Genomic DNA, 27,920 nt, shown 5'->3' with positions numbered 1-27,920 from the left:
TGCCTCAGCCTCCTGAGTAGCTGGGATTACAGGTGCCCACAACCAGGCCCGGCTAATTTTTGTATTTTTAGTAGAGATGGGGTTTCATCATGTTGGCCAGGCTGGTCTCAAACTCCTGACCTCAGGTGATCCACCCGCCTAGGCCTCCCAAAGTGCTGGGATTACAGACGTGAGCCACTGTGCCCGGCTGCATTTTCTCCTGAATCGCTGGATTTTCCATGTGAATAATTTCTCTTTTCCTTAATGACGTAGGTCAGGAACTCTGACCGTAACCAGGGTCTTCAGGGTCCTCTGACAGCCGAGCAAAAGAGAAGGCATGGGATCAAGAACCATTCCAGATCCAGAAGCTCCTCCTACTCACCCCCCAGACATGCCAGCAAGAAGAGTACCAGGGAAGCAGGGTCCCGGGACAGGAGGTCTCGATCCCCGGGCAGAAGGTCATGGTCCCCAAGGCCCAGCAAACCGTGAGTGTGGGATTCACTGGGAAATAACCTGTGACTGTGGGGGCATGGTCCCTGCAGGCATTTGCTTTTGCTTTTGGAGATGTCCATCCATCGACTTTCCCAAATGTCTTTGCTTTGGTATTTCCTTTATATCATTTTTTTTCCACCTCTATGTAAAGCTCAGGCATCCAAAGCTACATATCTGTAGGTGTATACTGTGCTTTGGGAGCTCTGGGGTGAGTCTGACATCAAACCCTATACCTTTATTTTTCTCATACTTGTGCCCTCTGCTTAGATTATACCTCTAAGACCGTTAGCTCATCTTGCATTGTTTGAGAGATTCAATGTAAGCCCCTGGATTAAAAAGGCTTTTTCCTCTCTGTGTCTGTTACAGGCACAACTCTAAGGTGAACAGGAGAGAGACAGGCCAAACTAGGAGCCCATCACCTAAAAAAGAGGTCTACCAACGGCGACATGCTCCCGGATATACCAGGTGAGTCAGGAGCCTAGTTGATTAACTTCACATTCTGCAGGCCTGAATCTAGAAGGGGCCCAAACCAGGGCAAATGGATAATCCATCATTACCTTTTCGACAAACCAACTTTTATTTATCTTGTCAGCCTGTAAGGGTCTGCGTCCCCTACCTCTAGCCATGTGAGGCACATTGAAAGGGCAAGGTAAGGCTGGGCGTGGTGGCTCATGCTTGTAATCCTAGCAGTTTGGGAGGCTGAGGTGGGTGGATCACCTGAGGTCAGGAGTTAGAGATCATCCTGACCAACATGGTGAAACCCCGTCTCTACTAAAAATATAAAATTAGTTGGTCATGGTGGCGCATGCCTGTAATCCCAGCTATTTGGGAGGCTGAGACAGGAGAATTGCTTGAACCCAGGTGTCGGAGGTTACAGCGAGTCGAGATCGCACCACTGCACACCAGCCCAGGCGACAGTGCGAGACTTCGTCTCCAAAAAAAAGAAAAAAAAAAAAAAATCTCTTAACAAAAACCAAGCCAGACACAGTGGTCCATGGGAGGTTAAGGCAAGGAGGATCATTTAAGGTCAAGGGATTAAGGTTGCAGTGAGCTATGATCAAGCCACTGCAGTTTTGCTTGGGTGACAGAGCAAGACCCTGTCTCTTAAATTACAAAAAAAAAACCCCTCAATTATTCTGGCTGGGTGTGGTGGCTCATACCTGTAATCCCAGCAGTTTGAGAGGCCAAGGCAGGAGGATCACTTGAGGCCAGGAGTTCCAGACCAGTCTGAGCACATAATAAGACACTATCTCTATAAAAAATTATTTTAAAAACATTAAAAAAACCAAAAGCTAGTAGTTCTTTGCTCTGCCTGACCCCACTTTCAGTCATGCTACCCAAAGGCAACTACTTTCAGCTTTTTCAGTAGTTTCTTTTCATACTATGTATTCCTAAAAATACAATTATGTTGCTGCCCCTTCATCCATCAATTTTAGATACTAGATATTTTCTTTTTTCTTTCTTTCTTCTTTTTTTTTTGAGACAGCATCTCGCTCTGTCTCTCAGGCTGGAGTGCAGTGCCACAATCTTGGCTCACTACAACTTCTGCCTCCTGGGTTCAAGTGATTCTTCTGTCCCAGCCTCCCTAGTAGCTGGGACTACAGGCACACGATGCCATGCCCAGCTATTTTTTTGGTTTTTTTTTGAGATGGAGTTTCACTCTTGTTGCTGAGGCTGGAGTGCAATGACCGAATCTCGGCTCACCACATCCTCTGCCTCCTGGGCCCAAGTGATTCTCCCGCCTCAGCCTCCCAAGTAGCTGGGATTACAGCATGTGCCACCACGCCCAGCCAAGTTTTATATTTTTAGTAGAGATGGGCTTTCTCCATGTTGGTCAGGCTGATCTCAAACTCCCAACCTCAGGTGATCTGCCTGCCTTGGCCTCCCAGAGTGCCACCGCGCCCAGCCTTTTTTTTTTGAGATGGAGTCTCGCTCTATTGCCCAGGCTGCTGTGCAGTGGCATGATCTTGGCTCACTGCAACCTCTGCCTCCTGGGTTCCAGCAATTCTCCTGCCTCAGCTTCTTGAGTAGCTGGGACTACAGGCACATGCCACCATGCCCAGCTAATTTTTGTATTTTTTAGTAGAGACGAGGTTTCACCATATTGGTCAGGCTGGTCTTGAACTCTTGACATCAGGTGATCTGCCCGCTGCGGCCTCCCGAAGTGTTGGGATTACAGGCATGAGCCACAGCACCTGACCCTAATTTTTGTATTTTTAGTTTATATGGAGTTTCAATGTGTTGCTCAGGCTGGTCTCGAACTCCTGAGCTCAGGCAATCCACCTGCCTTGGCCTCCCAAAGTGTTAGGATTACAGGTATGAGCCACCGCACCTGGCCAGATCTTAGATATATTCTTACTGTTTTATTTTTTTATTTTATTTTATTTTTTTGAGACGGAGTATCACTCTGTTGCCCAGGCTGGAGTGCAGTGGTGCGATCTTGGCTCACTGCAAGCTCCACCTCCCAGGTTCACGCCATTCTCCTGCCCCAGCCTCCCGAGTAGCTGGGACTACAGGTGCCCGCCACCACGCCCAGCTAATTTTTTGTATTTTTAGTAGAGACAGGGGTTTCACTGTGTTAGCCAGGATGGTCTTGATCTCCTGACCTCGTGATCTGCCTGCCTTGGCCTCCCAAAGTGCTAGGATTACAGGCGTGAGCCAACGTGCCCAGCCCAGATATTTTCTTACTGGTATAGTAAATAATCTCTTAGTGTAAATGAGCTTTCATACACTCCTAGTCCCATGTTTCTTCTATCCCTATCTTTTCAGTATGGTTATATCAGAATTTTTGGTTCAATTAGTATGTGGATTCATACTTGTATGATATATAAATATTGTTTACTGATACTTTTCATTCCTAAGCCAAGCAGAATATAGAGGTTACATTTCTTTTCTTGTATGATGTGTGTATTTTTTCCTAGTGTCAGTATTTGCTTCCTACAATCTAAACCATGTCTTTGAGTTCTAGGAAATTTTCTTGTATTATTTCTTTGATAACTTCTTTATTCTCCCTACAAAGTCTCACTGTGTTGCCTAGGTTGGAGTGCATTGGGGCGATCATGGCTCACTGCAGCCTCAAACTCCTGGGTTCAACTGATCCCCCTACCTCAGCCTTCCAATTAGTTGGGGGTACAAGGGTATGCCACCATGCCCAGCTAATTAAAAATTTTTTTTTTGGCCGGGCGCGGTGGCTCAAGCCTGTAATCCCAGCACTTTGGGAGGCCGAGATGGGCGGATCACGAGGTCAGGAGATCGAGACCATCCTGGCTAATAATGTGAAACCCCCGCCTCCCCTACCAAAATACAAAAACTAGCCGGCGAGGTGGCGGGTACCTGTGTAGTCTCTGAAGCTACTCTCGGGAGGCTGAGGCAGGAGAATGTGGCGGAACCCGGGAGGCGGAGCTTGCAGTGAGCTGAGATCCGTCACTGCACTCCAGCCTGGGCTTATTGCAGAGCCGCAGACCCGGGCTCAAAAAAAAAAAAATTTTTTTTTTTTTTTTTTTTTTTGTTAGCAGAGATGGGAGGTCTCACTTTGTTACCTAGGCTGGTCTCAAACTCTTGGACTCAAGCAATCCTCCTGCCTAAGCCTCCCAAAGTGCTGGGATTACGGGCTAGAGCCACTATGCCTGGCAGTCATTTTCGTTTTTTTTTTAAAGTCTCCTACTCTCATTTGAATGCTCTAATGTCTTTCATTTATTATCTCTGAAGCAGATTTATTTATTTATTTATTTATTATTTATTTTTTTGAGATGGAGTCTCGCTCTGTCGCCCAGGCTGGAGTGCAGTGGTGCAATCTCGGCTCACTGCAACCTCCGCCTCCTGAGTTCACGCCATTCTGCCTCAGCCTCCCCAGTAGCTGGGACTATAGGCGCTCGCCACTATGCCCAGCTAATTTTTTGTATTCTTTAGTAGAGACAGGGTGTCACTGTGTTAGCCAGGATGGTCTCGATCTCCTGACCTCGTAATCCACCCGCCTCGGCCTCCCAAAGTGCTGGGATTACAGGCGTGAGCCACCGCGCCCGGCCTGAAGCAGATTTTTAATAGTAAATTGTTTTTTGTTTGGAGGGGTTTTTTTTTTTTTTTTTGAGACAGAGTCTCGCTCTCTCGCCCAGGCTGGAGTGCAGTGGTGCGATCTTGGCTCACTGCAACCTCTGCCTCCAAGGTTCGAGTGATTCTCCTGCCTCAGCCTCCCAAGTAGCTGGGATTACAGGTATACACCACCACACCTGGCTTATTTTTATAATTTTAGTAGAAACAGGGTTTCCCCACATTGGCCAGGCTGGTCTCGAACTCCTGACATCAGGTGATCTGCCTGCCTCGGCCTCCCAAAGTGCTGGGATTACAGGCGTGAGCCTCTAGGCCTGGCCCTATTTATTATTTTCTGAGGCTAAGTTATTCCTTCAACTTCTGGCTTCTAGCTTAGTCCTAAAGTAATGTACTCACGGGCTGTGTCATGAATTTCTAGTCTCCAATGGGTAGTTAGATGGTAGATGTTAACAGTTACATGGATAACCTAGACTTCTGTTCTTTGGTAAATTGTTGAGCAAACCATTGGGATATAATTGCTACAAGTTTAGGTTCCTGATGAGTTCCCAATTTATTTCATATTTCATATTTCATAATAATCACTCTAGAGATTACTGAGTGAGATTATGGAATACTTTACTAAAAGCCTTTGAAATTTAGATGAAACCTCCTGACCAGGATGTTAGAAGGAAACTCAGGCTGGCCTTGCACTTGGAGAGAGCAGTGAACTGGAGAGCTTGGGGTGCTACCTGGCTTCTGTGCTTCTTGTGCTACTTCTGTTTTTTTTGCTGGGAGAGACCTGATCGGATGGTTTCTGTGCTCAACAGAAAACTCTCCGCAGAGGAATTAGAGCGAAAACGGCAAGAGATGATGGAAAACGCCAAATGGCGGGAGGAGGAGAGACTGAACATCCTCAAGAGGCACGCTAAAGATGAGGAACGGGAGCAGAGGCTAGAGAAGCTGGACTCCCGGGATGGGAAGTTCATCCAGTGAGTGCATCTTCTTCCTGCCGGGGGCTTTCATGGGGAAGGTCTTAAGATGGCAGGCTGGCAGGTGGTTCACGTTCCAGTGTTTCTGTGTTTGCACATGGAGCCCAGCCTTGTGCAACGAGGCTGCTAGTTACAGGCATTGTAACCTTGGCTGCTACTCCTTGTTTCTGACCACACAGTGGGATGTTTTTCATTTGAGGGGAGGAAAAGTGAATTTGGTATTTTCTAAATCATTGAAATTCCTTGACCTTCCTTTTAAATAAGAATTCATGGCCCAGGAAGCCTTTTTCCAATGAGGCTTTGACTTATTTTCCAAAATAGATACATTTTCCCTCATGGACACTGGTTTAAAAACATTTGGTTCCAGGTGGAGTCACTCAAGTTATCTATGGGGGCTTAAAAGAGGTTGTGTTTTTACAGCTGCTCTATGGCTAACAACCCATTTCCTCTGAAACTGCCAGAATAGTTGACCGATTGAAAATGTTTTTGACTTCCATTTGCCTGTCTTCTCTTCCTAGCCGCATGAAGCTGGAGAGTGCATCTACTTCCTCCCTGGAGGATCGGGTGAAGCGGAATATCTACTCTCTACAGAGAACTTCGCTAGCTCTGGAGAAGAACTTTATGAAAAGATGAAAACTGTCCCCTCTCTTATTGGTTTTCCTGCATTTTCCAGGGAAGCTGCTGACCCCTTAATTCTCTTTATAAGAGTTCGAATGACTTCTTTCACATATATCAAACCACCACTGTTCAAAGTGACCCTGCTCCATCGAGTCCTGGAACAGCTCACTTCCTTTGTGAGCTAGTGTAACTTGCTTTGTGGGACACTCAGTAACTCTGGGTTTTGACTCTTGAATGGGTGGGCACGGGACCATCTTGGTGGGAGTGCTTGTGCCGCTCTGGAAGGCTGTTCCCTGGGGTTGTGATGTTTATCATGCCGCTTCCTTCTTACCTGTGCCAACAGACCTATTTCACTGCCTCAGTGTACACCAGACCCTTCAGAAACCTCTCTGGTGTCACCCAGATAGATTATGCTTACTGAGACAAATTCATGTTTACTTGATTCAGAAGATAATGTTGCCGGGCGCGGTGGCTCACGCCTGTAATCCCAGCACTTTGGGAGGCCAAGGCAGGTGGATCACGAGGTCAGGAGATCGAGACCATCCTGGCTAACATGGTGAAAACCCATCTCTACTAAAAATACAAAAAACTAGCCAGACATGGTGGTGGACGCCTGTAGTATCAGCTACTCGGGAGGCTGAGGCAGGAGAATGGCGTGAACCCGGGAGGCGGAGCTTGCAGTGAGCCGAGATCGCACCACTGCACTCCAGCCTGGGCAACAGAGCGAGACTTCGTCTCAAAAAAAATAAAAAATTTAAAAAAAAAAGATAATGTGACAGAATGATGTCAGATTAGGTCAAAGCCAAGGGAGTGACAGAATCTGGAAAATCAAACAATACAAACAACCCTAAATGGACTGTTAACTATTTGATCTTTGGATGTAAAAGTGTAATGTGTATATGTACAAATGTGTAATTCTTACATGCTTTTAAAAAAGGTTAGCTTTGTGAAAATACCTTGTTTGGTCAGTGACTTTACTGGGTAATAGAACCACATTGAACCTTGATGGCAAGGAATAAAATAAGGCAGGCCAGCTCGTTTTTCTCTGAATCTGGCTGATTTAGGAGGAGCCTGGGTTTATCGACAGGATCTGGAGTATCTATTCTTTTCCACTGCTTGCAGTCTCCAATGTAGGCAGTGTAAAGGTATAGTAAAATGATTTTAGGAGTCAGAACCAAATTGCCAATATGCTCCATGGCTCCTAAAGGAAAATAAAATGGAAGCTTTTTATTTCACGGCTTCATTTCTTACTGTGTAAGAAATGAAGATTACAATTACAGATTTTCAGGAGTTGTTTGCTAGTCTCTTTCAGTCAGGTACTAAAAAAACAAAAAAAACCCTCAAGGGGCCACTCTTCTATCTTTACTCCTTTTCCCTTCTCTATTCTTTCACCAGAAGCCCTCATTTGACCAATGAACTCCTAGGCTCTCTTGACCCGCACATTAGCAGGGCGATTTCCTTGTTCTGCTAATTCCTAATTCTGCTTAAAATGTATTTGGATTTCTGTTTTTGAACACTTACGATGCCAGGCACTGTAATGCTTGAAACCCGATCTTTCCCTAGAGAATGTAACGTAAGTTTTTTCATTTAATCACTTCATCATGCTTCCTTATGCCGGGGTTAATTATGTTTATTTTATTAATTGGTAATAAAGGCCACATTTATTTTTGTAACTGTTTAAAGAGCGACCACCTGTGGAGTACCGTATTTACGAATTTCCATACAGAAAGAACAACGTTGACCTGTGATTTGTGTCGAATATATGGAGATCCCTCATCTGAGAATTATGTAACAAAGCGTGGGGCAGTTTACTCAAAGATTTTACGAAATGAGCCAGAGTAAGACGATTAGTGGGATAGGTGTCTGAAGGTGCTGGCGGCCTCTGAGCTCGGACCCTTTGCGGGGAGACCAGGCAGCAGGTGGGTGGGCGCGGGGCCCATTCATAAAAACCAATGTTCCCGGCCTCCTTCTCATTGGCCCTGGGGGAAAGGGGCGTGCCCCGCGGGTGGAGCGCGCCCGGGACCCAGCGGAGTGGGTAGATCCACGCTTGGGTGGAGCAAGGGGGCGTTCCTTGGCTTTCCAGGCTGGACTTCCTCTTCCCCTGGCTGCGTCCCTCCTCTCCCCCGGGGTGGGCATGGTACGTCCCGCCCTCCTCGCATTCCCGCCCCTCCTTCCCTTCCGGAGCGGTGGCGTCGCCGCCATCTTGGCATTCGGGTTGAGGGAAAGAGCCAAACCCTGGCGTTGGGGGGCCCAGGCGGGGAGCCCCTCCCGCGATCCACAGCTACGCCTGCCCAGCCCTCCTCCTCTTCCCGCTCCGGTGCGGGGCCCCGAGGCGTTCGGAGGCCAGGCGGGTTTCTGTCAGGCCCGGGGAGGAGGGGCGGGCGGGGCGGCCGCTGCCTCCCCGGGACGGGCCGTACCACGCGGGCGGGGAGGACAGGGCCAGGGGACGGCAGGGCTGCTGCACCGCCTGGGGGCGGGGTGCGGAGCGGGCCGGCCGGCTCCCCGGGGCGGGGCGGGAGGGCGGGGCGTGGGGCGGACGGAACCACCGGGGCGGGGTGGGGAGGTAACGGGACGGGCGCGACCATGGTGCGGTAAGGGAGCGGGGGTGGGGATCGGTCCGGGGGAGGCCTGAGGCCGCTGGCTTGTGCGCTGTCTCCACCGCCCCCCTTTCGCCGCCGCCGCCGCCGCCGCCGCCCCGGGCATGTCGTCTAACTGCACCAGCACCACGGCGGTGGCGGTGGCGCCGCTCAGCGCCAGCAAGACCAAGACCAAGAAGAAGCATTTCGTGTGCCAGAAAGTGAAGCTATTCCGGGCCAGCGAGCCGATCCTCAGCGTCCTGATGTGGGGGGTGAACCACACGGTAACCAGCTCCTGCGCGCCCCTCTGAGCGCGGCCCCGCGCGCTCCCACGCCCCCCGCAGCCCTGGGCCTTTGCCCCGCAGGCCCTGCCGGTGACGCTTGCCACCCCTCGCCAAGCCACTTGCACGCCCACCCCACCCTTGCACGCCGTTCGGCCCCGTGTACACTCCCCGCACTCCACGCGAGGCCTGGTGTCTCTGTAGTCTGCCGTCGCCACCTCCCCTTCCCTCTAGCCCTTCTGGCTTTCTGCGTGTGGCGTGGCTCGCTTGGGGCAGCCCTGGAGCGCAAAGGCAAGGCCTGGGTGCAGTGGAGTCGCTTTCATCCCTGCACCTTCTCCTCTTCCCCCCCTCACTCTATTTGTTGCATGTATATTTCCTCTTGTGCCTTATAACCGGCTGCCAGCTCTGTCAAGTAGCAGTGGTCTGCCCAAATAGTCCTCTCTTTCTGATCGTTTGTTGTGGCTGCTCAAATTTTCCTATCCTCCAGGCCTCCTTACCCTTGAATGTAGAACTCCACCCTGGGTTTCCTTTTTTTTTTCCTCTTGAACAAGATGTATTAATTGGAGAAGCTTAGGCTTCCTTGAAGCAGACACTTTACCCAGGTGTCTCCGGGTTAGGGAGAAGAGAGAATGGCTATTAACCATTTGAGAGAAGAGGATGCCTGGTTATAAGGAGGGACTATTCATAGTAGAAATAATATGACTTCCCATAGTTTTTGAAGGTGATCATTTCAAAGATGTTGACTTATCTGTTGTGTGGCTGCAAGGGTGTGATGATGCATAGTGATTATGGCCCTAGATAGGAGAGATCGGTCCCCTGGGTCCTTAGGGTGCTTTGAGATTGTTCAACAGCCCCTGCCAGGAAGTTGGATGCTGACGGTGTTTGAGCTGGAAGACTGTTTATGTGGTGTTTGTTCAGGGTCTTTCTTCTCCCTTTTCCAACCACTTGCTCTTTGCCTTCTGACCATTTCTTTATGAATCACCACACTAGGAATGAGCAAAGGAAGTCAAAGGACCCGAAACACCAACTTCACTAACTAGAATTTTGGAATAAGGAGGATCAAGCTTGGGTTTCCTGTGGATTTCAGTTCTTTAGGTTCACTTGTGAGTGCTTGAAATTGCCCACAAGACCAAGCGATGACAAAGAGGGCCAGCAAGACTTTACATTGCTTTGGCAGAGGGGCTGAAGGTGCCTTTGGGTGGAGATGGATGAACCGTAATCTGAGCTAGGGTTTTAGATCTTGACCTGTCATTTAGAAAAGTGCACGTGTTGGCCGGGCGCGGTGGCTCAAGCCTGTAATCCCAGCACTTTGGGAGGCTGAGGCGGGTGGATCACGAGGTCAGGAGATCGAGACTATCCTGGCTAACATGGTGAAACCCCGTCTCTACTAAAAATACAAAAAATTAGCCGGGCACGGTGGCGGGCGCCTGTAGTCCCAGCTACTTGGGAGGCTGAGGCGGGAGAATGGCTTGAACCCGGGAGGCGGAGCTTGCAGTGAGCCGAGATCACGCCACTGCACTCCAGCCTGGGAGACACAGTGAGACTCCGTCTCAAAAAAAAAAAAAAAAAAAAAAAGAAAAGTGCACGTGTAAATTATTGAGGTCTCTGTGGTTTCTTGGTCTTGGGCAGGTTACTGTTTTCACTGTCATCACTGGTGTTAGTGAGGGTCCTGCCAGGATAGGGAGTACCAGTGGTATAATGCCCAGACCTCTAGGAGCTGCTTCGGGCCAACAATCCAGCCCAGTTTGTGACTCGGTCTTCCTGCTGCCCCAGGGGTTATCTGACAGCATTTCTAGGGAAACTGGGTGATCAGAATATGAACCCCATGTCCCTTTCTGGAAGTCACTCCTTGATTTTGTTCTGCATCCTGCTTCTCACTCTACCAGGCCTCTCTCTGCCAGTTCTGTTTCTCACAGAAAGCAACCCGTCTGTAGAGAACTGGTAGAGGCCTGAGAGTCAGGAGTATTACAGCTAGCCACAAGGAACCTCGGGTCCCTCATTTTACACATGAAGAAAAGGAGGCCTCGGGTGGAGGATTAGCTTGCCTGTGGTCACAGCAAGAGATGCCACTGATTGTCTAGCACCGTGGGACTGTATCAGCCAAGGGTGGTGCCTGAGTGGCTGGTCTTGTTTTCTTTGCCTCCTGTTGCTTTTTCTCTCTCTCAGCCAAGTCTCAGGATAGATGGGAAGTTATAGTCTGGTTAGAGAAGGTGAGTGTATGCTCTGGGTTATGTGCCTATGCATGTCAGGTCCTGGGAGTGTGTGTGGTGCATGGTGTTCCGATAGGCAGGCATGAGTCTGTCCAGATGTGGGTATGAAGCTTCTCAATAGCTGATGATTAGGTATCTGTGAGTCGTACTCTCTTGGACAAAGTGGTCATCTTTTTTCTTTGCTAACTTTAAGTTGAAAGTTTGTTTGAGGGGCTAGTTGGAAGGACATTGACTTTAAGCAAGATCTGTGCCGCTGGACATAATGAACAGGCACCTCATGGGAACTTCTCACCACTGCCCTGGACAGGCAACGCTTCAGAGGCCAGTTAGTCCTAAGTTTTACTGCTTCATCCTGGTCTGCAGTAAGGTCTAGTACTTCAGTGTCCCCATTTGGAAACTGGAGACATCTGCCTAGAAGAAGAGTGTGTAATCTTGCACTTGTCTAAGGGATCAGGGCCACATTGCCGTCGGTGGACTGCTGCACTTTTTTGGAGATTCCCCCCTTCAAAAAAAGCCTACTTTGTAACATTTTGTCATCTGAGATTTCAGATACTGCCTTTTCTTTAGTTTCTCACCTGTTTAGGCATGCTAGTAGTCTGTGGCTAATGGTGTATCAGATAGGAACGATGGATATGTCTTTACAGCAAAAGTTAGTTACCCTTTCATGAGGTGATTGGTTTACTTCTAGGTGGAAAAAGGGAGGACTTTGAACTTGGTGTTATCACAGAAGCTGCTCTCATGGATGAGAGCCCGTGGATTTTGTGGAGGAAGAATGTGTAGGAAACCAGGAGAAAAGTCAGAAGACTTTGCACCTGTCAGGGAAGAACTAGTGAAGAGCGAAAACCAGTGTTTTAGTGGATGAAATACAGTTCCGAGGGTTTGGAATTAGGGAAGAGATGGCCTCAGAGAGGAGTATGGAGACTATGGGAGGTAGACCTGGCTTGATACTTGTTGGCCATTTTAAGAACCAGGTATGTGTGAAACCTTACCATGGGGATCAGAGGAGCAGGAGCAGTTGATGGTAACTCTGTATTTAACCATTTGAGGAACTGTCAAACTGTTCTCTAAAGTGGCTGTACCATTTTACATGTCTACCAGCAGTGCATAAGAGTTCCGGTATCTCTGCATCCTTGTCAACACTTGTTACTGTCTTTTTAAAGACATTAAAGTCATTCTGTTGGGTGTGAATTGGTATCACATTGTGATTTTTTTTTTTTTTTTTTTCGAGACAGAGAGTCTCACTCTGTCGCCCAGGCTGGAGTGCAGTAGTGTGATCTCGGCTCACCGCAACTTCCGCCTCCTGGGTTCAAGCAATTCTCCTGCTTCAGCTTCCTCAGTAGCTGGAATTACAGGCACCTGCCACCACGCCCGGCTAATTTTTGTATTTTAGTAGAGATGAGGTTTCACCATGTTGGCCAGGCTAGTCTCAAACTCCTGACCTCAGGTGATCCACCTGCCTCAGCCTCCCGAAGTGCTGGGATTACAGGCATGAGTCACTGCACCCAGCCTCATTGTGACTTTGATTGGCATTTCTGTGATAGCTAATGATGTTGAGCATCTTTTCATGTACTTATTGGCCATTTATACATATTCTTTTCTTTGTTTTTTTCCTTGAGACAGTCTTGCTCTGTCACCCAGGCTGGAGTTTAGTGCCACGATCTCGGTTCACTGTAACCTCCGCCTCCTGGGTTCAAGTGATTCTCCTGCCTCAGCCTCCTGAGTACCTGGGATTACAGGTGCCCGCCACCACGCCCAGCTAACTTGTGTATTCTTAGCAGATACGGGGTTTCACCATGTTGGCCAGGCTGGTCTCAAACTACTGACCTCAGGTGATCCACCTGCCTTGGCTTCCCGGAGTGCTGGGATTACAGGTGTGCGCCGCCGCGCCCGGTCTGTACATTTTCTTTTTGTTGTTGTTGTAGAGACAGGGTCTCACTTTGTTGTCCAGGCTGGTCCTGAACTCCTGGCCTCAAGTGGTCCTCCTGCCTTGGCCTCCAAAAGGACTGGGATTGCAGGCATGAGCCACCATCCCCAGCCTTCACTGGTATCTTTTCTTTGGAGATTGTCTATTAAATAAATTCTTTGCCCATTTACAAAAATCTTTTTGCCCATTATTAAATTGGGTTGTCTTCTTCTTATTGCGTTATAAGAATTCTTTTTATATTCTAGATACAGGTCCCTTATCATATATATGATTTGCAGATATTTTATCCCATTCATTGAGTTGTCTTTTTCATTTTTCTTTTTTTTTTTTTTGAGATAGAGTTTTTGCTCTGTCGCCCTGGCTGAAGTGCAGTGGCGCAATCTTGGCTCACTGCAACCTCGGCCTCCCAGGTTCAAGCAATTCTCCTGCCTCAGCCTTCTGAGTAGCTAGGATTGCAGGGACCCGCCACCACACCAGGCTAATTTTTGTATTTTTAGTAGAGATGGGGTTTTGCCTTGTTGGCCAGACTGGTCTCGAACTCCTGGCCTCAAGCAATCCCCCCGCCTCGGCCTCCCAAAGTGGTGGGATTACAGGCATGAGCCACTGCACCTGACCTGCCTATTTCATTTTTCTTATGGTATCTTTTGAAGTTCAAGTTTTTACCTTTAATAAAGTCCAATTTATCTGTTTTTTTGTTGTGTGTGCTTTTGGTGTTATATCTAAGAAGACGTTGCCTAACCCAAGGTCATGAAGATTTACTCGTTTGTTTTGTTCTCAAACTTCTGGCCTCAAGTAGTCCTCCCAACTAGAGTTTCAGCTCTTTCTTTCTTTTTTTATTTTATTTTATTGTGGTCAGAACATTTAACATGAGATCTACTCTCATAACAAAATTTTAAGTGTACATTTATGTTATTGATAACCATGGGAACAGTGTCATAGCGCAGCTCTCTAGAGCGTATTCATCTCGCTTGACTGAAACTTTATGCCTACTGATTAACTCCCCATCTCCCCGTGCCCCCAGCCCCTGGCAACCACCATTCCACTCTTTGTTTCTGTGAATTTGACTGTTTTGAAACCTGATATAAGGAGAATCATGCAATATATGTCTTTCTGCAACTAGCTGATCTCACTTAGCGTAATGTCCTCAAGGTTCGTCCATGTTGCATGTTGCAGAATTTCCTTCTTTTATTAAGGCTGAATAGTATTCTGTTGTATATGTGTACCACATTTTCTTTATCATCTGCTGATGGATTTGTTTTCACATCTTAGCTCTTGTGAATAGTGCTGGAGTATGTATAGTTTTAGCTCTTACATTTAAGTCTGTAATCCATTTTGAGTTCACTTTTGGGTATGGTGTGAGGGACAGATTTATTCTTTAGTCTGCTCAATTTCTCTCCTACATTCCACCCCAGTTCTGTTCTGTCCATACATTTTCTTTCTTTCTTTTTTTTGAGGCAGAGTCTTGCACTCTCGCCCAGGCTGAAGTGCAGTGGCACAATCACGGCTCAGTGAAGCCTCTGCCTCCCCAGGCTCAGGTGATTCTCCTGCCTTAGCCACCCGAGTAGCTGGGACTACAGGCACATGCCACCTCACCTGACTAATTTTTGTATTTTTTGAAGAGTCGGGGTTTTGCCATGTTGCCCAGGCTGGTGGCTGGTCTTGAACTCCTGGGCTTAAGCGATTTGCCTGCCTCGGTCTTCCAAAGTGCTAGGATTACAGGCATGAGCCACCGACCTCCTTTACCTGTCTTTTTCTCTTGCCCTACTGCTTTATAAATCTTCAGAGGGGACTGGCCTGGTGGCGCATGCCTGTAATCCTAGCACTTTGGGAAGCCAAGGCAGGTAGATCACCTGAGGTCAGGAGTTCAAGACCAGCCTTGGCAACATAGTGAAACCCTGTCTCTAACTAAAAATACAAAAATTAGCCGGGCATGGTGGCGCATGTCTGTAATCCCAGCTACTCGGGAGGCTGAGGCAGGAAAATTGCTTGAACCCGGGAGACGGAGGTTGCAGTGAGCCAAGATCGCGCCATTGCACTCCAGCCTGGGTGACAAGAACAAAAGTCCATCTCAAAAAAAAAAAATAATAATTCTTCGGAGAAGGCAGGGAGCAGTGGCTTATGCCTGTGATCCCAGCACTTTGGGAGGCCGAGTAGGGTGGATCACTTGAGATCAGGAGTTTGACACCAGCCTGGCCAACATGGCAAAACCCTGTCTCTACTAAAAATACAAAAATTTGCCAGGTGTGGTGGTGTGCACCTGTAATCCCAGCTACCCAAGAGGCTGAGGCAGGAGAATGGCTTGAACCCAGGAGACGGAGGTTGCAGTGAGCAGAGATTGTGCCATTGCACTCCAGCCTGGGCAACAGAGCGAGACTCCGTTTCAAAAAAAAATCTTTAGAGAACATTCCTGCTCAGGCCTTTGAATGAAGTTTCTTTTAGCAGGCCTTCCCACCTCACAGGGAACAGTGGGACTCAAATAGCGGGAGAAGGAGAAAGCAAGATATGGAAAGGAGGAGTAAACACGGGTAGATTTATTGGCTCCTGTGGCCCTCTCTTCCTCTCTGAAGTCGCAGTTCTTGCTTTGGACCTCCTCGGGCCTGTGAGTGTATTTCTAGCATGTCATGTTTTCTTTTTTTTTTTTTTTGAGACGGAGTCTCGCTCTGTTGCCCAGGCTGGAGTGCAGTGGCCAGATCTCAGCTCACTGCAAGCTCCGCCTCCCGGGTTTACGCCATTCTCCTGCCTCAGCCTCCCGAGTAGCTGGGACTACAGGCGCCCGCCACCTCGCCCGGCTAGTTTTTTGTATTTTTTAGTAGAGACGGGGTTTCACCGTGTTAGCCAGGATGGTCTCCATCTCCTGACCTGGTGATCCGCCCGTCTCGGCCTCCCAAAGTGCTGGGATTACAGGCTTGAGCCACCGCGCCCGGCCGCATGTCATGTGTTCTGATAGTGGCAGGTAAGAAGTGATTGCTGGTGGTGGCCAGCCCACTGCTGAACCGACAACAGAGGACTGGAACACGTCAGGAAACCTGCATACCTAGTCCAGGCCTCCTGGGTAACAATTCCTATGAAGGTCGCACAGGGAAGTGGAGGCTTCTGGACACAGAAGTTCACCAGACTAGAACTAGCTGCTGAATTTTCATCTCCATGTTGCATATTGCAGAATTTTCTTCTTTTTTTAAAGGCTGAATAGTATTCTGTTATATACGTACAACAGAATCATATCTGGCACTTTGGGAGACTGAGGTGGGTGGATTGCTTGAGCTCAGGGCTTTGAAACCAGCCTGGGCAACATGGTGAAACCTTGTCACTACTAGAAATACAAAAAATTAGCTGGGTATGGTGGCACACCTGTAGTCCCATCTACTCGGGAGGCTGAGATGGGAGAATCACCTGAGCTCAGGAAGTTGAGGCTGCAGTGAGCTGAGATCGCACCACTGCCCTCCAGTCTGTCTTATGGAAGTGAGATGCTGTCTCAATCAATCAATCAGTCAGTCAGTCAATAAAGGAATGTTCATCTCCAGTAGATCAGCATAAAGTGAACTCATTGCTCTTTTTTTTTTTTAAGACAGAGTCTTGCTCTGTTTCCTAGGCTGGAATGCAGTGGTGCGAACTCAACTCATTGCAAGCTCCGCCTCATAGGTTCACGCCATTCTCCTACCTCAGCCTCTCCAGTAGCTGAGACTACAGGCGCCCGCCATCACGCCTGGCTAAATTTTTTTGTATTTTTTATAGTAGAGATGGGGTTTCACTGTGTTAGCCATGATGGTCTCTATCTCCTGACTTCATGATCCGCCTGCCTCGGCCTCCCAAAGTGCTGGGATTACAGGCATGAGCCACTGCACCTGGCCAACTCATTGCTCTTGAATTGTTTCTCACTGAGCTTGGTTAGCCCTCTCATCATTTATGCTGATGGCTCATGGAATTAATCATGTGGATATTCCAAAAACCACTTAAGTGACCTGAGATACAACAGACTTACCCTTCCTATTAAGTTGTATTTAGCATGATATTTGAATGAGTTGGCATTCCACAAGTGCACTTCTCCTGGAGGGGAAAGAGTCTGGCCCAGTGTGCTAGAGATAGAAAAGGAAGGCCGGGCGCGGTGGCTCAAGCCTGTAATCCCAGCACTTTGGGAGGCCGAGGCGGGCGGATCACGAGGTCAGGAGATCGAGACCATCCTGGCTAACATGGTGAAACCCCGTCTCTACTAAAAATACAAAAAACTAGCCGGGCGTGGTGGCGGGCGCCTGTAGTCCCAGCTACTCGGAGGCTGAGGCAGGAGAATGGCCTGAACCTGGGAGGCGGAGCTTGCAGTGAGCCGAGATCGCGCCACTGCACTCCAGCCTGGGTGACACAGTGCTTAGACTCATCTTCCCAAAAAAAAAAAAAAAAAAGGAAAGGTACATCCTTCTCTAAAACATTGCTTTTAGGGAGCTTTTGAGACTGAGTCTGGCTCTGTCAGCTTCAGGCTGGAGCGCTGGGTGGCCGATCTCTTCAGCTCACTGCAAGCCCGGCCCCGGGTTCACGCCATTCCTCTGCCTCAGCCTCCCGAGTAGCTGGGACCACAGGCGCCAGCTTACCTCACCAAGTTAGTTTTTGTATTTTTAGTAGAGACGGGTTTCCCACCTTAAAGTTATGCCACAGGGATGGTCTCATCTCCTCTGGACCTCGTGATCCACCCGTCTCGGCCTCCCAAAGTGCTGGGATTACAGGCTTGAGCCACCGCGCCCGGCTGCTTTAGGAGCTTCTGTGCTTCAAAACCTTTAGTACTACACTCCCTTTTATTTACCAGATAAAGTTTATTCTTCTCTTCCTGGCATTTAAGACTCTCTACAGTCTAGTCATAGCTTCAGTAGCTCACCTTAACCTAGCCCATCCTCCAGACCATGCGCCTTATGGCACAGGCACACCAGTCTTGCCGTTTTCTTTTCTTCATTTATCCCACTGTTAGCCATCCTTCAGTTCTCAACTCCCTCCTTTTTCCTATCCACACATTCCTCCAAACAACTACTATATGCCAGTCATTGTGCCGGGGACACACAAATGGGTAAAATAGAGTCTCTTCCTTCAAGGGACTCACAGACTAGTTGAGAAACCAGACATGTAGACAAGTAATTACTTAAGTACATGTAATATTTAGAACATAAAGATACACAGAGGCGGAAGTAGGTAATTCAACCTGGGTGAGACAAAAAAGCTCTCCCAGAGGAAGTGTCATTTAGCCAGCTCTTGGATGAACCTCTTAGCTTTGTTCCTTCTTCTGTTCCTACTGCCTGTTTTATTTTCTGTCACCTGAACTATTGTAATGGCCCCATAAATGGTCTTGCTGCTGCTTTCCTTTCTCTTTTCCAATCCGTACTTTATTTTTATCCCAGAATTACCTTTCGGTATCACTCATCTGATTGTGTGACTTCCCAGACTTAAACCAGAGGGTGTCCCATTGCCTTTATAGTCAAGTCCAGATTTATCATATTGTGGACAAACTTAAGTTCAAACCCAGACTCTGCCCCTTATTACTAGTATGCTTTGGAGCAATAATTTTTTTTCACTGAGCTTTTCATATCCTGTAAGGTGGGCATCACACTTTCCTTGCAGTGGTATGGATAGAGACAAGGAAGGGAAAATTCTACCTTAGGCAAGGTAGCCAGCCATAGAAAGGATTATACAGCCCAGCATAAAGAGCCCAGGTTTTGGCACCAGACAGGCATGGGATCAAATCCTGACTGCACATACGGTCTGTGTGACTTTCAGAAAGGTACCCTTTTCTCTGAACCTCTTTTGCAAAGTCAAATTAGTAATACTTTACGTGACTGTTAAGTATTACAAGTAATAGAATAGAATATATATGATTTATGTGTGATATATAATGATGTAAAGCACTGGCCACTTACAGGCATTCAATAAATAGAAGCATCTATTCTATTTATTATAGAATAATAAATATTTATTAATACAATATTTGTATATTATTTATTAATGTGCTAGACTGATGACCTGTCTTTCTGTATTACCTGCCTCCACTCATTATTTCCGTCCTGTGATGCTGCCTTCTGTCTCTGGAACCGTCCCTGCAGACGCACTCACCATTTCTAAAATGGGCAGTATACTTTCACAGCTCAGGCTTGATTCTGACTTCCTACGGCCTGGGATTTCCTTCCTTTCATTTTTGGGAGAACTTTCATCCTAGGCTTTACTCAAGTGTGTTTCTCTGTAGCTTCCTCTAGCAACCATCCCCCTCTTCCATGCAGAATCAATACTTACTTTTTTTTTTTTTTTTGAGACAGAGTCTTGTTCTGTCACCCAGGCTGGAGTGCAGTGGCACAATCTCAGCTCACTTCAACCTCTGCCTCCTGGATTCAAGCAATCCTGCCTCACCTTCCTGAGTAGCTGGGACTACAGGCACACGCCACCATGCCCGACTAATTTTTATATTTTTAGTAGAAACTGGGTTTTACCATATTGGCCAGGCTGGGCTTGAACTCCTGGCCTCAGGTAATCTACCTGCCTTGGCCTCCCAAAGTGCTGGGATTATAGGCGTGAGCCACCACGCCCAGCTCTGGAGATGTCTTTTTGTTTTTGTATTCCCAGCTCCTAGCATATAGTAAGGGCCTTGATACACTGAGTAGAAGTAAATTGAATAGAAATTTGGCAGTCTGGCTGGGTGAGGTGGCTCACGCCTGTAATCCCAGCACTTTAGGAGACCAAGGCAGGTGGATCACCTGAGGTTGGGAGTTCAAGACCAGCCTGACCAACATGGAGAAACCCCATCTCTATTAAAAATACAAAATTAGCTGGGCGTGGTGGTGGCACATGCCTTATAATCCTAGCTACTCAGGAGGCTGAGGCAGGAAAGTTGATTGAACGCGGGAGGCGGAGGTTGCAGTGAATGCGCCATCACACTCTAGCCTGGGCAACAAGAGCAAAGCTCTATCTCAGGAAAAAAAAAAAAAGGCCGGGCGCGGTGGCTCAAGCCTGTAATCCCAGCACTTTGGGAGGCCGAGACGGGCGGATCACGAGGTCAGGAGATCGAGACCATCCTGGCTAACCTGGTGAAACCCCGTCTCTACTAAAAAATACAAAAAACTAGCCAGGCGAGGTGGCAGGCACCTATAGTCCCAGCTACACAGGAGGCTGAGGCAGGAGAATGGCGTAAACCCGGGAGGCGGAGCTTGCAGTGAGCTGAGATCCGACCACTGCACTCCAGCCTGGGCAACAGAGCGAGACTCCCGTCTCAAAAAAAAAAAAAAAAAAAATTGGCAGTCTGAGCCAGATTAGGAAAGACCTTGAATGCCAGGCTAAGCAGTTAAAACTTTACCCTGAGGTTGATGATGAGCCGTGGAAGATTTCTAAGCAGGAGTGTAACATGATCTGTAGATTCTTCCAATGTCACGTGCTCTTGGTGCAATACCCGGAGAGGCATTAGGTGCCTTGTTTCTGGCCTGCTGTGTGAGGACTGGGAGCCTGACCCTCTGACCATGCTGGCTTCATCCTTCTCTGAGCCTCTGCTGTTCTTGATGTCTGTAACCCTGGATTCTCACTTAATTGTATACTGCTTTGACTTTGAGTGGTGTCAGGGGATTTTCTCATCTCCCTGATGAGATTATAAGCCTCCTGTTTCTTTTGCGTGTACAACACTTTCTCCCCTTGTGTTCTCCTTCTCCCACACACTTACCTAACAGAATGAAGCACGTAGTAGATATTTCAATAGGAACTGTTCAACTGAAATGGAAAAGAACTCTGGGATATAAAATTTCACACAACTAAAATAATAATAATAATATGGCTAATTCCTACAGTGAATCATCTACGTGTGGCCTAGTAGAAATGAGGGGTAAGTCTCCCCTAGTTGAGATATGGATTGTTCACCAATATTAGCTGAGTTAAAAATTTCCTAGGCTGAGCCAGGTATGGTGGCTTGCGTCTGTAATCCCAGCACTTTGGGAGGCTGAGGCGGGCAGATCACGAAGTCAGGAGTTTGAGACCAGCCTGACCGACATGGTGAAACCCCATCTCTACTAAAAAGACAAAAATTAGCAGGGTGTGGTGACATGCGCCTGTAATCCCAGCTACTCAGGAGACTGAGGCAGGAGAATCACTTTAACCCACGAGGCAGAGGTTGCAGTGAGCTGAGATTCTGTCACTGCACTCCAGCCTGGGCAACAGAGCGAGACTCGGTCTCAAAAAAAAAAAAAAAAAAAAAATTCCTAGACCAGGCACAGTGGCTCATACTTGTAATCCCAGCACTTTGGGAGGCCAAGGCAGGTAGATTACTTGAGGTCAGGGATTCGAGACCAGCCTGGCTAACGTGTCTCTACTAAAAATATAAAAGTTAGCCAGGCATGGTGGCGCCTGCTTGTAATCCCAGTTGCTTGGGAGGCTGAGGCAGGAGGATCGCTTGAGCCCTTGTGGCAGAGGTTGCAGTGAGTCAAGATCGCACCTCTGCACTGCAGTCTGGGCAACAGAGTGAGACTGTGTCTCGGAAGGAAAAAAAAAAGAACATTTCCTGCTATTGGGATATATAATCAAGAATAGAGATGAAGTGAGAACAAGACTTAGAGAATTAATGAATAGAACATTCCTGAATAGTTCCTGTTAGAATAACTTATCTTGGTTAACAGGCAATTGATTCCTCTCAAGCTAGTGTTTTAGTCTTTTTTAGTTCCCCCAGTGTCATGTCCTGGCCTTGGCAGCAAGTCTGGATCTTAGACTAACCCAGAATCAATTTGTAGCAGGCACTTTAACTTTTTGCTCTACAAGCATACTCTCTGAGCCAATGGCATGTTCTTTCTATCATGGAGGTATGAGCCAGAAAAGGCAGAACTACGTAAGAGTCTTGAACTTTTTTTTTTTTTTTTTGAGATGGAGTCTCACTCTGTCGCCCAGGCTGGAGTGCAGTGGCACAATCTGGGCTCACTGCAAGCTCCACCTCCCGGGTTCACGCCATTCTCCTGCCTCAGCCTCCCAAGTAGCTGGGACTACAGGCACCCGCCACCACACCCGGCTAATTTTTTGTATTTTTAGTAGAGACGGGGTTTCACCATGTTAGCCAGGATTGTCTCGATCTCCTGACCTCATGATCTGCCCGCCTCGACCTCCCAAAGTGTTGGGATTACAGGCGTGAGCCACTGTGCCTGGCCGAGCACTGAACTCTTTGTCTCTGTTTTCCCTTTAAGTCTCAGAGCCAGGCTTGGTATGCCAGGAAAAAGGAAATGGGCAGCCACCACGAATTGTTTTTGTTGGCAGAAGAACAAGGAAGTGGAATGGTTTCCTCTAGGCATAGATTTAACAATCACATTCTCTTGTGAGCACCCCCTGGAATGGGAACTGGCATGACTCTTTGGGATTTTTTTTGGCTATTGAGAGGATTTAGCCAATGAAGGGTATCACAGAGCTGGATACTGGAAATTTAAAAATCAACTTTATTAAGGAATAATTTATGTATAATAAGTGTGAGTATTTTAAGTATACAATTTGATGAATTTCAGCAAATATATATGCTCATGTAACCATCACCCCAAACAACATATAAAACATTTCTGTCACCGTAGAATCATACTTTTCATGTCCCTTTACACTCAGCAACCCCTGCCCTCTGGCCAGGCAACTCATCTCATTTCTTTCATTATAGATGCCTGTTGTAGAATTTCATATAAATGGGATCATACAGGATACACTCTTGTGTCTATGCCAGTTTTTGCCAGCAGTTTACTGAGTCTCTGCTCCACTGCCAACTTATAAACTACCCCGCCCCCAGCACCCCTCTCCAAACGCATGCATTCCTATGGCTTCCTTCATTTCTCCTTGAGTAAATTGGGTTGTTTCCCAACGCTAGGAAGGTATGGTTCCCTAGCCCAGTTACTGCGTTAACTTGAACTTCCTCCGTTCTCTGACATTTCTAAATAAAAAACATTTGGAACATAAAAGGGGCAGCCAATTAAATGCCATTTCCCCCATTTATGCTCCTGGAGGAGTTCTGGTGACTCTAGGTTATCCCCTCACTGCCACCTGGGGCCTCATTGAGATAATAGGATTTGCAAGGAAAGTGTCTGGGAGACACAAGGCTGTGCCCCCTCCCCCCAGTCCATTAAGTCGGGACTAAGGTTTCCTCTGTAAATCCTGAATGCATTAGTGGCAACTGGGTTGAGGGTCAAATGTCAGATACTTTGCTGTGATGGGAGAGGACATCTGTGGTTAATTAGACCACTAATTGGCTAAACTCGATGTGGGGAAGGGCAGGATCTGCCCTCATCTCTGCACCAATGGAAAACCAGCTGTCTGTCCAGGATCCAGCTCCCTGAAGGGATGAAAGACAGAAGGTTTGTTTGCAGTAGAGGAAAGGCATCCTGCCCCATCTGCCCCAGTTTAGTGTATGGCAGGACTTGACATAGGAACTGGCCTCACTTTATTTTATTTTCTCTTTTGAGACATGATCTCACTCGTGCCCAGGCTAGAGCGCAGTGCAGTGGCACAATCATAGCTCACTGCAACCTCAAACTCCTGGCCTCAAGCGATCCTCCCACCTCAGCCTCCTGAGTAGCTAGGACAAGAGGTGTACACCACTATGCCTGGCTAATGTGTTTAATTTTTTTTTTTTTTTTTTTTTGAGACAAAGTCTCACTCTTGTTACCCAGGCAGTGGTGTGATCTCAGTGTGCTTTTGTTTCAAAAAAACAAAAAGAGAGGGAAACTTGTACATGCTTTAAGCGAGATTGTGACATCCACGTTGTAGCTTAGTGTCTCCGAGGCACGTGGCCTCCTGGCTGAGAGCCTTACGTTCTCCTTGCTTTTCAGATCAATGAGCTGAGCAATGTTCCTGTTCCTGTCATGCTAATGCCAGATGACTTCAAAGCCTACAGCAAGATCAAGGTGGACAATCATCTCTTCAATAAGTAAGTCGTCTACTGAGTGGACTCAGGTTTGTGGCAGTCCTTTCCCTCAAGTCAGAGGTTTCTGAAGCCTCGTGCATGGTGGGAGCCAAGGCAGCACCTGGCAGGGTGTGACAGCAGCACCTGGATCTCAGAGCTGACAAACTGGCCAGGAAAATGCATTCGCTATGTGCTTCTCATCCTAGTATTGTCGTCATCTCATTCGTTTATCAGCCTACCTGTAGTGTCCCTTGGGGCACGTGGCTGGGCCTAGGGTGATTCATCTAGAGCCAGCTCAGGTGGGAGTGAGCTGCTCTGCAGCTGAGGTATCCAGTGTGAGGCTGTAGCAGTGGCCCCATCTTGATCTTAGTCTGAGGCAGGAGGTTGCCAGGCATGTTCCTGGCCTGGGATGCCGCCAGGCTCTTTTCTGTTTGGCTGGTGTATGAGCCACAGGCGGAGCATGGGGCTTGAGGGCACGCTACCCAGAGTAGCACTTCCCATTTTTGTGTGTTGTTACTTCTTGGATTAGCACCAGTGTCTGAAGGTTGTCTCAGATATTGTTGGAAACACTAGCGGCCGCCTCACCTGGCACAGTTTTGGGCCTGCTTTAAGCCCTTTGGGGCCTGGATTTTCCATCCCTCTGTGGACCACCCCAGGACTATTTGCTGCTCACACTTTCTCCTTTCTGCATGTGAATCCTGGTTCTATTCTTCATTGTCTCACAGTCCCCACCACTTCACTAGCTGGGTTCTGTCACCCCACCATTCCCAGACTGTTAGTCCAGAGGAGAAGATTGACTTGAGAACGTCCCTTAGTGACCTCCCTCTGCCATAGTAAGTAATACCATCTTGTTCTAGAAGCTGTCTGTCTCCATAGCTGCCACTTGTTAAGTGGCCACCTAAGGAGGGAGAGGCAGCCCTCAACTCAAGAGGCCAGAAAGAAGGTTGTTCTGACCCAGAGGTCAGGGCTCTGGAAGTGGGCATTGCACCACTACCCACCTCAGGGTCCATGGCCTCTGGTAAGGTGCTACCTCCTTGATATCTTGGCCTAAAGCAGAGAACCCAATCTCTTATTTTCTTCTATTTTATTCCTTTTTGTCCTTCCAACAACTGTGTGTGTTGTTTTTTTTGTTGTTGTTGTTTTTGAGACAGAGTTTTGCTCTTGTTGCCCAGGCTGGTGTGCAGTGGCGCAATCTCGGCTCACTGCAACCTCTGTCTCCTGGGTTCAAGTGATTCTCTTGCCTCAGGCTCCCGAGTAGCTGGAATTACAGGCAGCCACCACCACACCCGGCTAATTGTTTTGTATTTTTAGTAGAGATGGGGTTTCACCATGTTGGCCAGGCTGGTCTCAAACTCCTGACCTCAATCAGGGTGATCCACCTGCCTCAGCCTCCTAAAGTGCTGGGATTACAGGCGTGAGCCACTGCGCCTAGCCCTGTGTGTGCTATGCTATTTATCAGATTCTAGTATTGTTTACTAGAAGATGGGGTAGATTAGGCAGATAGGCCACTTCCTTTCCAAGAAGACATTCCTTTTGATTTCCTTAAAGCCTGTCATCCTGGAGTAGTCAGAGGGACATATTTCTGAAAGGGGGTCCCTAAACAGGATAGCTGTTATAAAGATGGAGGATTGGTAGGAGTCATCATTTCAAGGTGATGTTCTGTCCTCCTGGGAGTCTGTATTGATGAGGGAGTGGGAGGGTGGAGATTGGTGCCAGCAGCCAGTAGACAGGGCTCTGTGGTCCCACTCAATTGACTGAGGACCTCTTTAAGTCAGGCACTCTTTTCCTGTGTCCCAGTGGAAGCCCAGGGCAGGGCTTCCTGTATGTAACTATCTTCAGGATGCTTCCACAGGAGTATGGCCAGAGGAGAGGGGCCCTCTGATGAGAGAGGTTTTTCCCTGTAGCCATCAGGCTGATTTCACCTCACAGCAGATGCTCACATGCAGCTTCCCACTGTAGTGAGCACAGTGCTTGTGAGGTGGAGCCTCCACTCAGGCTCATGGCCCAGCGGGTGAGAGTTTTTTCTTTAATGTATGTTTTATTGAAGGGCAGCAAACACATAGAAAAGTGCACAAACCCCAGATATACTGCTGGATTAATTTTACAAAGTGAACACAAGATGTAAAGGTTTTAAACTTTTACATGCTCAGAATCACCTGGAGTGTTTGTTTCTCGACTCAACTCCAGAATTCCTAAGAGCCTGGAAACCTACGTGTTAAGTATGGCAGATGTTCAGATCCAGGCAATCTGTGGACCACACTTTGAGGAGTTCTGAAGTCAGAATATAGATGAGGCTGGGTGTGGTGGCTCATGCCTGTAATCCCAGCACTTTGGGAGGCTGAGGTGGGAAGATTGCTTGAAACCAGGAGTTCGAGACCAGTCTGGGCAACACAGCAAGACTCTGTCTCTATTACAAAAAAATAATAATAATAATAGAATTAAGATGAGCAAGGGGCAGTTCACAAAGACATGTCTCTGCTTTTCCCTAGGGAGAACCTGCCCAGCCGCTTTAAGTTTAAGGAGTATTGCCCCATGGTGTTCCGAAACCTTCGGGAGAGGTTTGGGATTGATGATCAGGATTACCAGGTACGGAGGCTCCTGGCAACATCAGAGTATTAGGGAATGGAATGGGGTCAGGAAGCCACAGGACATGTAGATAATCAAAACGTGTTGGCTGTTTTTGTGCTGTGTCTCTGTGTCATGCCTTGCTCCAGCCCAGGCGGTCTCTCCCCCAGCACTGGGGGGCCCCTTGGAGCGCAAGGGCCTTAGACATGCTTCTGAGGATGCTGCACACACTCAGGTTCCTCTCCCTCGGAGGGAGAGCAGCAGGAGGGAGAGGGGTCTGCGGAAGCGCCTTCATTTTAGTCTGACATTCCCAGTCTAGGCTGAAGAACCCTTCTCATTCATAGTTTCGCTTCAAAGACAGAATTGGGTGGGACATGGTAGCTCATGCCTGTAATCCCAGCACTTTGGGAGGTCAAGGCAGGTAGGTCACCTGAGGTCAAGAGTTTGAGACCAGCCTGGCCAACATGGTGAAACCCTGTCACTACTAAAAAATACAAAATTAGACGGGTGTGGTGACATGCGCCTGTAGTCCCAGCTACTCGGAAGGCTGAGGCAGGAGAATTGCTTGAACCTGGGAGGTGGAGGTTGCAGCGAGCCGAGATCATGCCATTGCACTCCAGCCTGGGTGACAAAAGTGAAACTCAGTCTCAAAAAAAAAGAGAATTATTGTCAGTGAGAGATGAGGCCTCTTAAAGCAGATAAAACAGATTAGAAAACGAAGACTTCAAGGATAGTGAACCTCTTGCCAGGTATGAGTGTCACCTCCTAAACTTATGCCCTATCCTGGTGGTGGGAGGGAGGGTTGGCCTGCTAGGGCAACTGCCCCCTTCAAGGGGTGACAGTGTTGTAGAGGCCATTGACCTCTTGGGAGGAATCAATCCCAGTGTCAGGGACATTAGAATCTGACTCATAGTCCATGGTTTCTGTCACTTCTCCTCTTAGCATGTCTCCTTGGATCTTCTTCCCTGGCAGACAGCCTTGTGGTGAAGGTGGGCGAATTTTCCACTTAACCTTTATAGCTGTAAGAAATGTAACTGACTTTGGCCAGGCGCGGTGGCTCACGCCTGTAATCCCAGCACGTTGGGAGGCCGAGTCAGGCGGATCACGAGGTCAGGATATCGAGACCATCCTGGCTAACATGGTGAAACCCTGTCTCTACTGAAAATACCAAAAAATAAGCTGGGCGTGGTGGCGGACACCTGTAGTCCCAGCTACTTGGGAGGCTGAGGCAGAAGAATGGCGTGAACCCAGGAGGCGGAGCTTGTAGTGAGCCGAGATTGCGCCACTGCACTCCAGTCTGGGCGACAGAGCAAGACTTTGCCTCAAAAAAAAAAAAAGAAATGTAGCTGACTTTTTGTTGTTTTTTGTTTGTTTGTTTGTTTGTTTTTTGTTTTTT

At 47.9% G+C, this 27,920-nt stretch overlaps 2 protein-coding genes across 13 annotated transcripts in view; both read left to right on the top strand.

Annotated features, from left to right (window-relative positions):
• Positions 1-6,659, top strand: part of CWC25 (CWC25 spliceosome associated protein homolog) — a 32,177-nt gene extending 25,518 nt beyond the window's left edge. The window contains exons 7-10 of the mRNA XM_003912910.5: positions 253-464; positions 838-936; positions 5,325-5,486; positions 6,005-6,659. Of these exons, the coding sequence (XP_003912959.2) occupies positions 253-464; positions 838-936; positions 5,325-5,486; positions 6,005-6,119 (588 nt within the window). The 3' untranslated portion in view covers positions 6,120-6,659. The remainder of the gene's footprint in view (positions 1-252; positions 465-837; positions 937-5,324; positions 5,487-6,004) is intronic.
• A 1,605-nt stretch (positions 6,660-8,264) lies between these two features.
• PIP4K2B (phosphatidylinositol-5-phosphate 4-kinase type 2 beta) overlaps positions 8,265-27,920 on the top strand; it is a 38,364-nt gene continuing 18,708 nt past the window's right edge. For 10 of the 12 annotated variants that reach the window (XR_002518132.2, XR_002518133.2, XM_009190476.3 and 7 more), the window contains exons 1-3: positions 8,265-8,964; positions 23,886-23,983; positions 26,449-26,545. Coding sequence is in view for 10 of the 12 variants with exons in the window: in XM_009190476.3 (XP_009188740.1) it covers positions 8,806-8,964; positions 23,886-23,983; positions 26,449-26,545 (354 nt within the window). In the remaining 2 variants the exon portion in view is untranslated. Of the gene's footprint in view, positions 8,965-10,547; positions 11,172-23,885; positions 23,984-24,684; positions 24,793-26,448; positions 26,546-27,920 lie in introns of those variants that run through there. The other 2 variants (XM_021929157.2, XM_021929158.2) reach the window with 2 other exon arrangements.

This window comes from Papio anubis, chromosome 17 (assembly GCF_008728515.1).
Source record: "Papio anubis isolate 15944 chromosome 17, Panubis1.0, whole genome shotgun sequence".
Classification (NCBI taxonomy): domain Eukaryota; kingdom Metazoa; phylum Chordata; class Mammalia; order Primates; family Cercopithecidae; genus Papio; species Papio anubis.
Note: the sequence above shows the minus strand (reverse complement) of the source record. Positions and strands in the feature narration are given on the sequence as shown.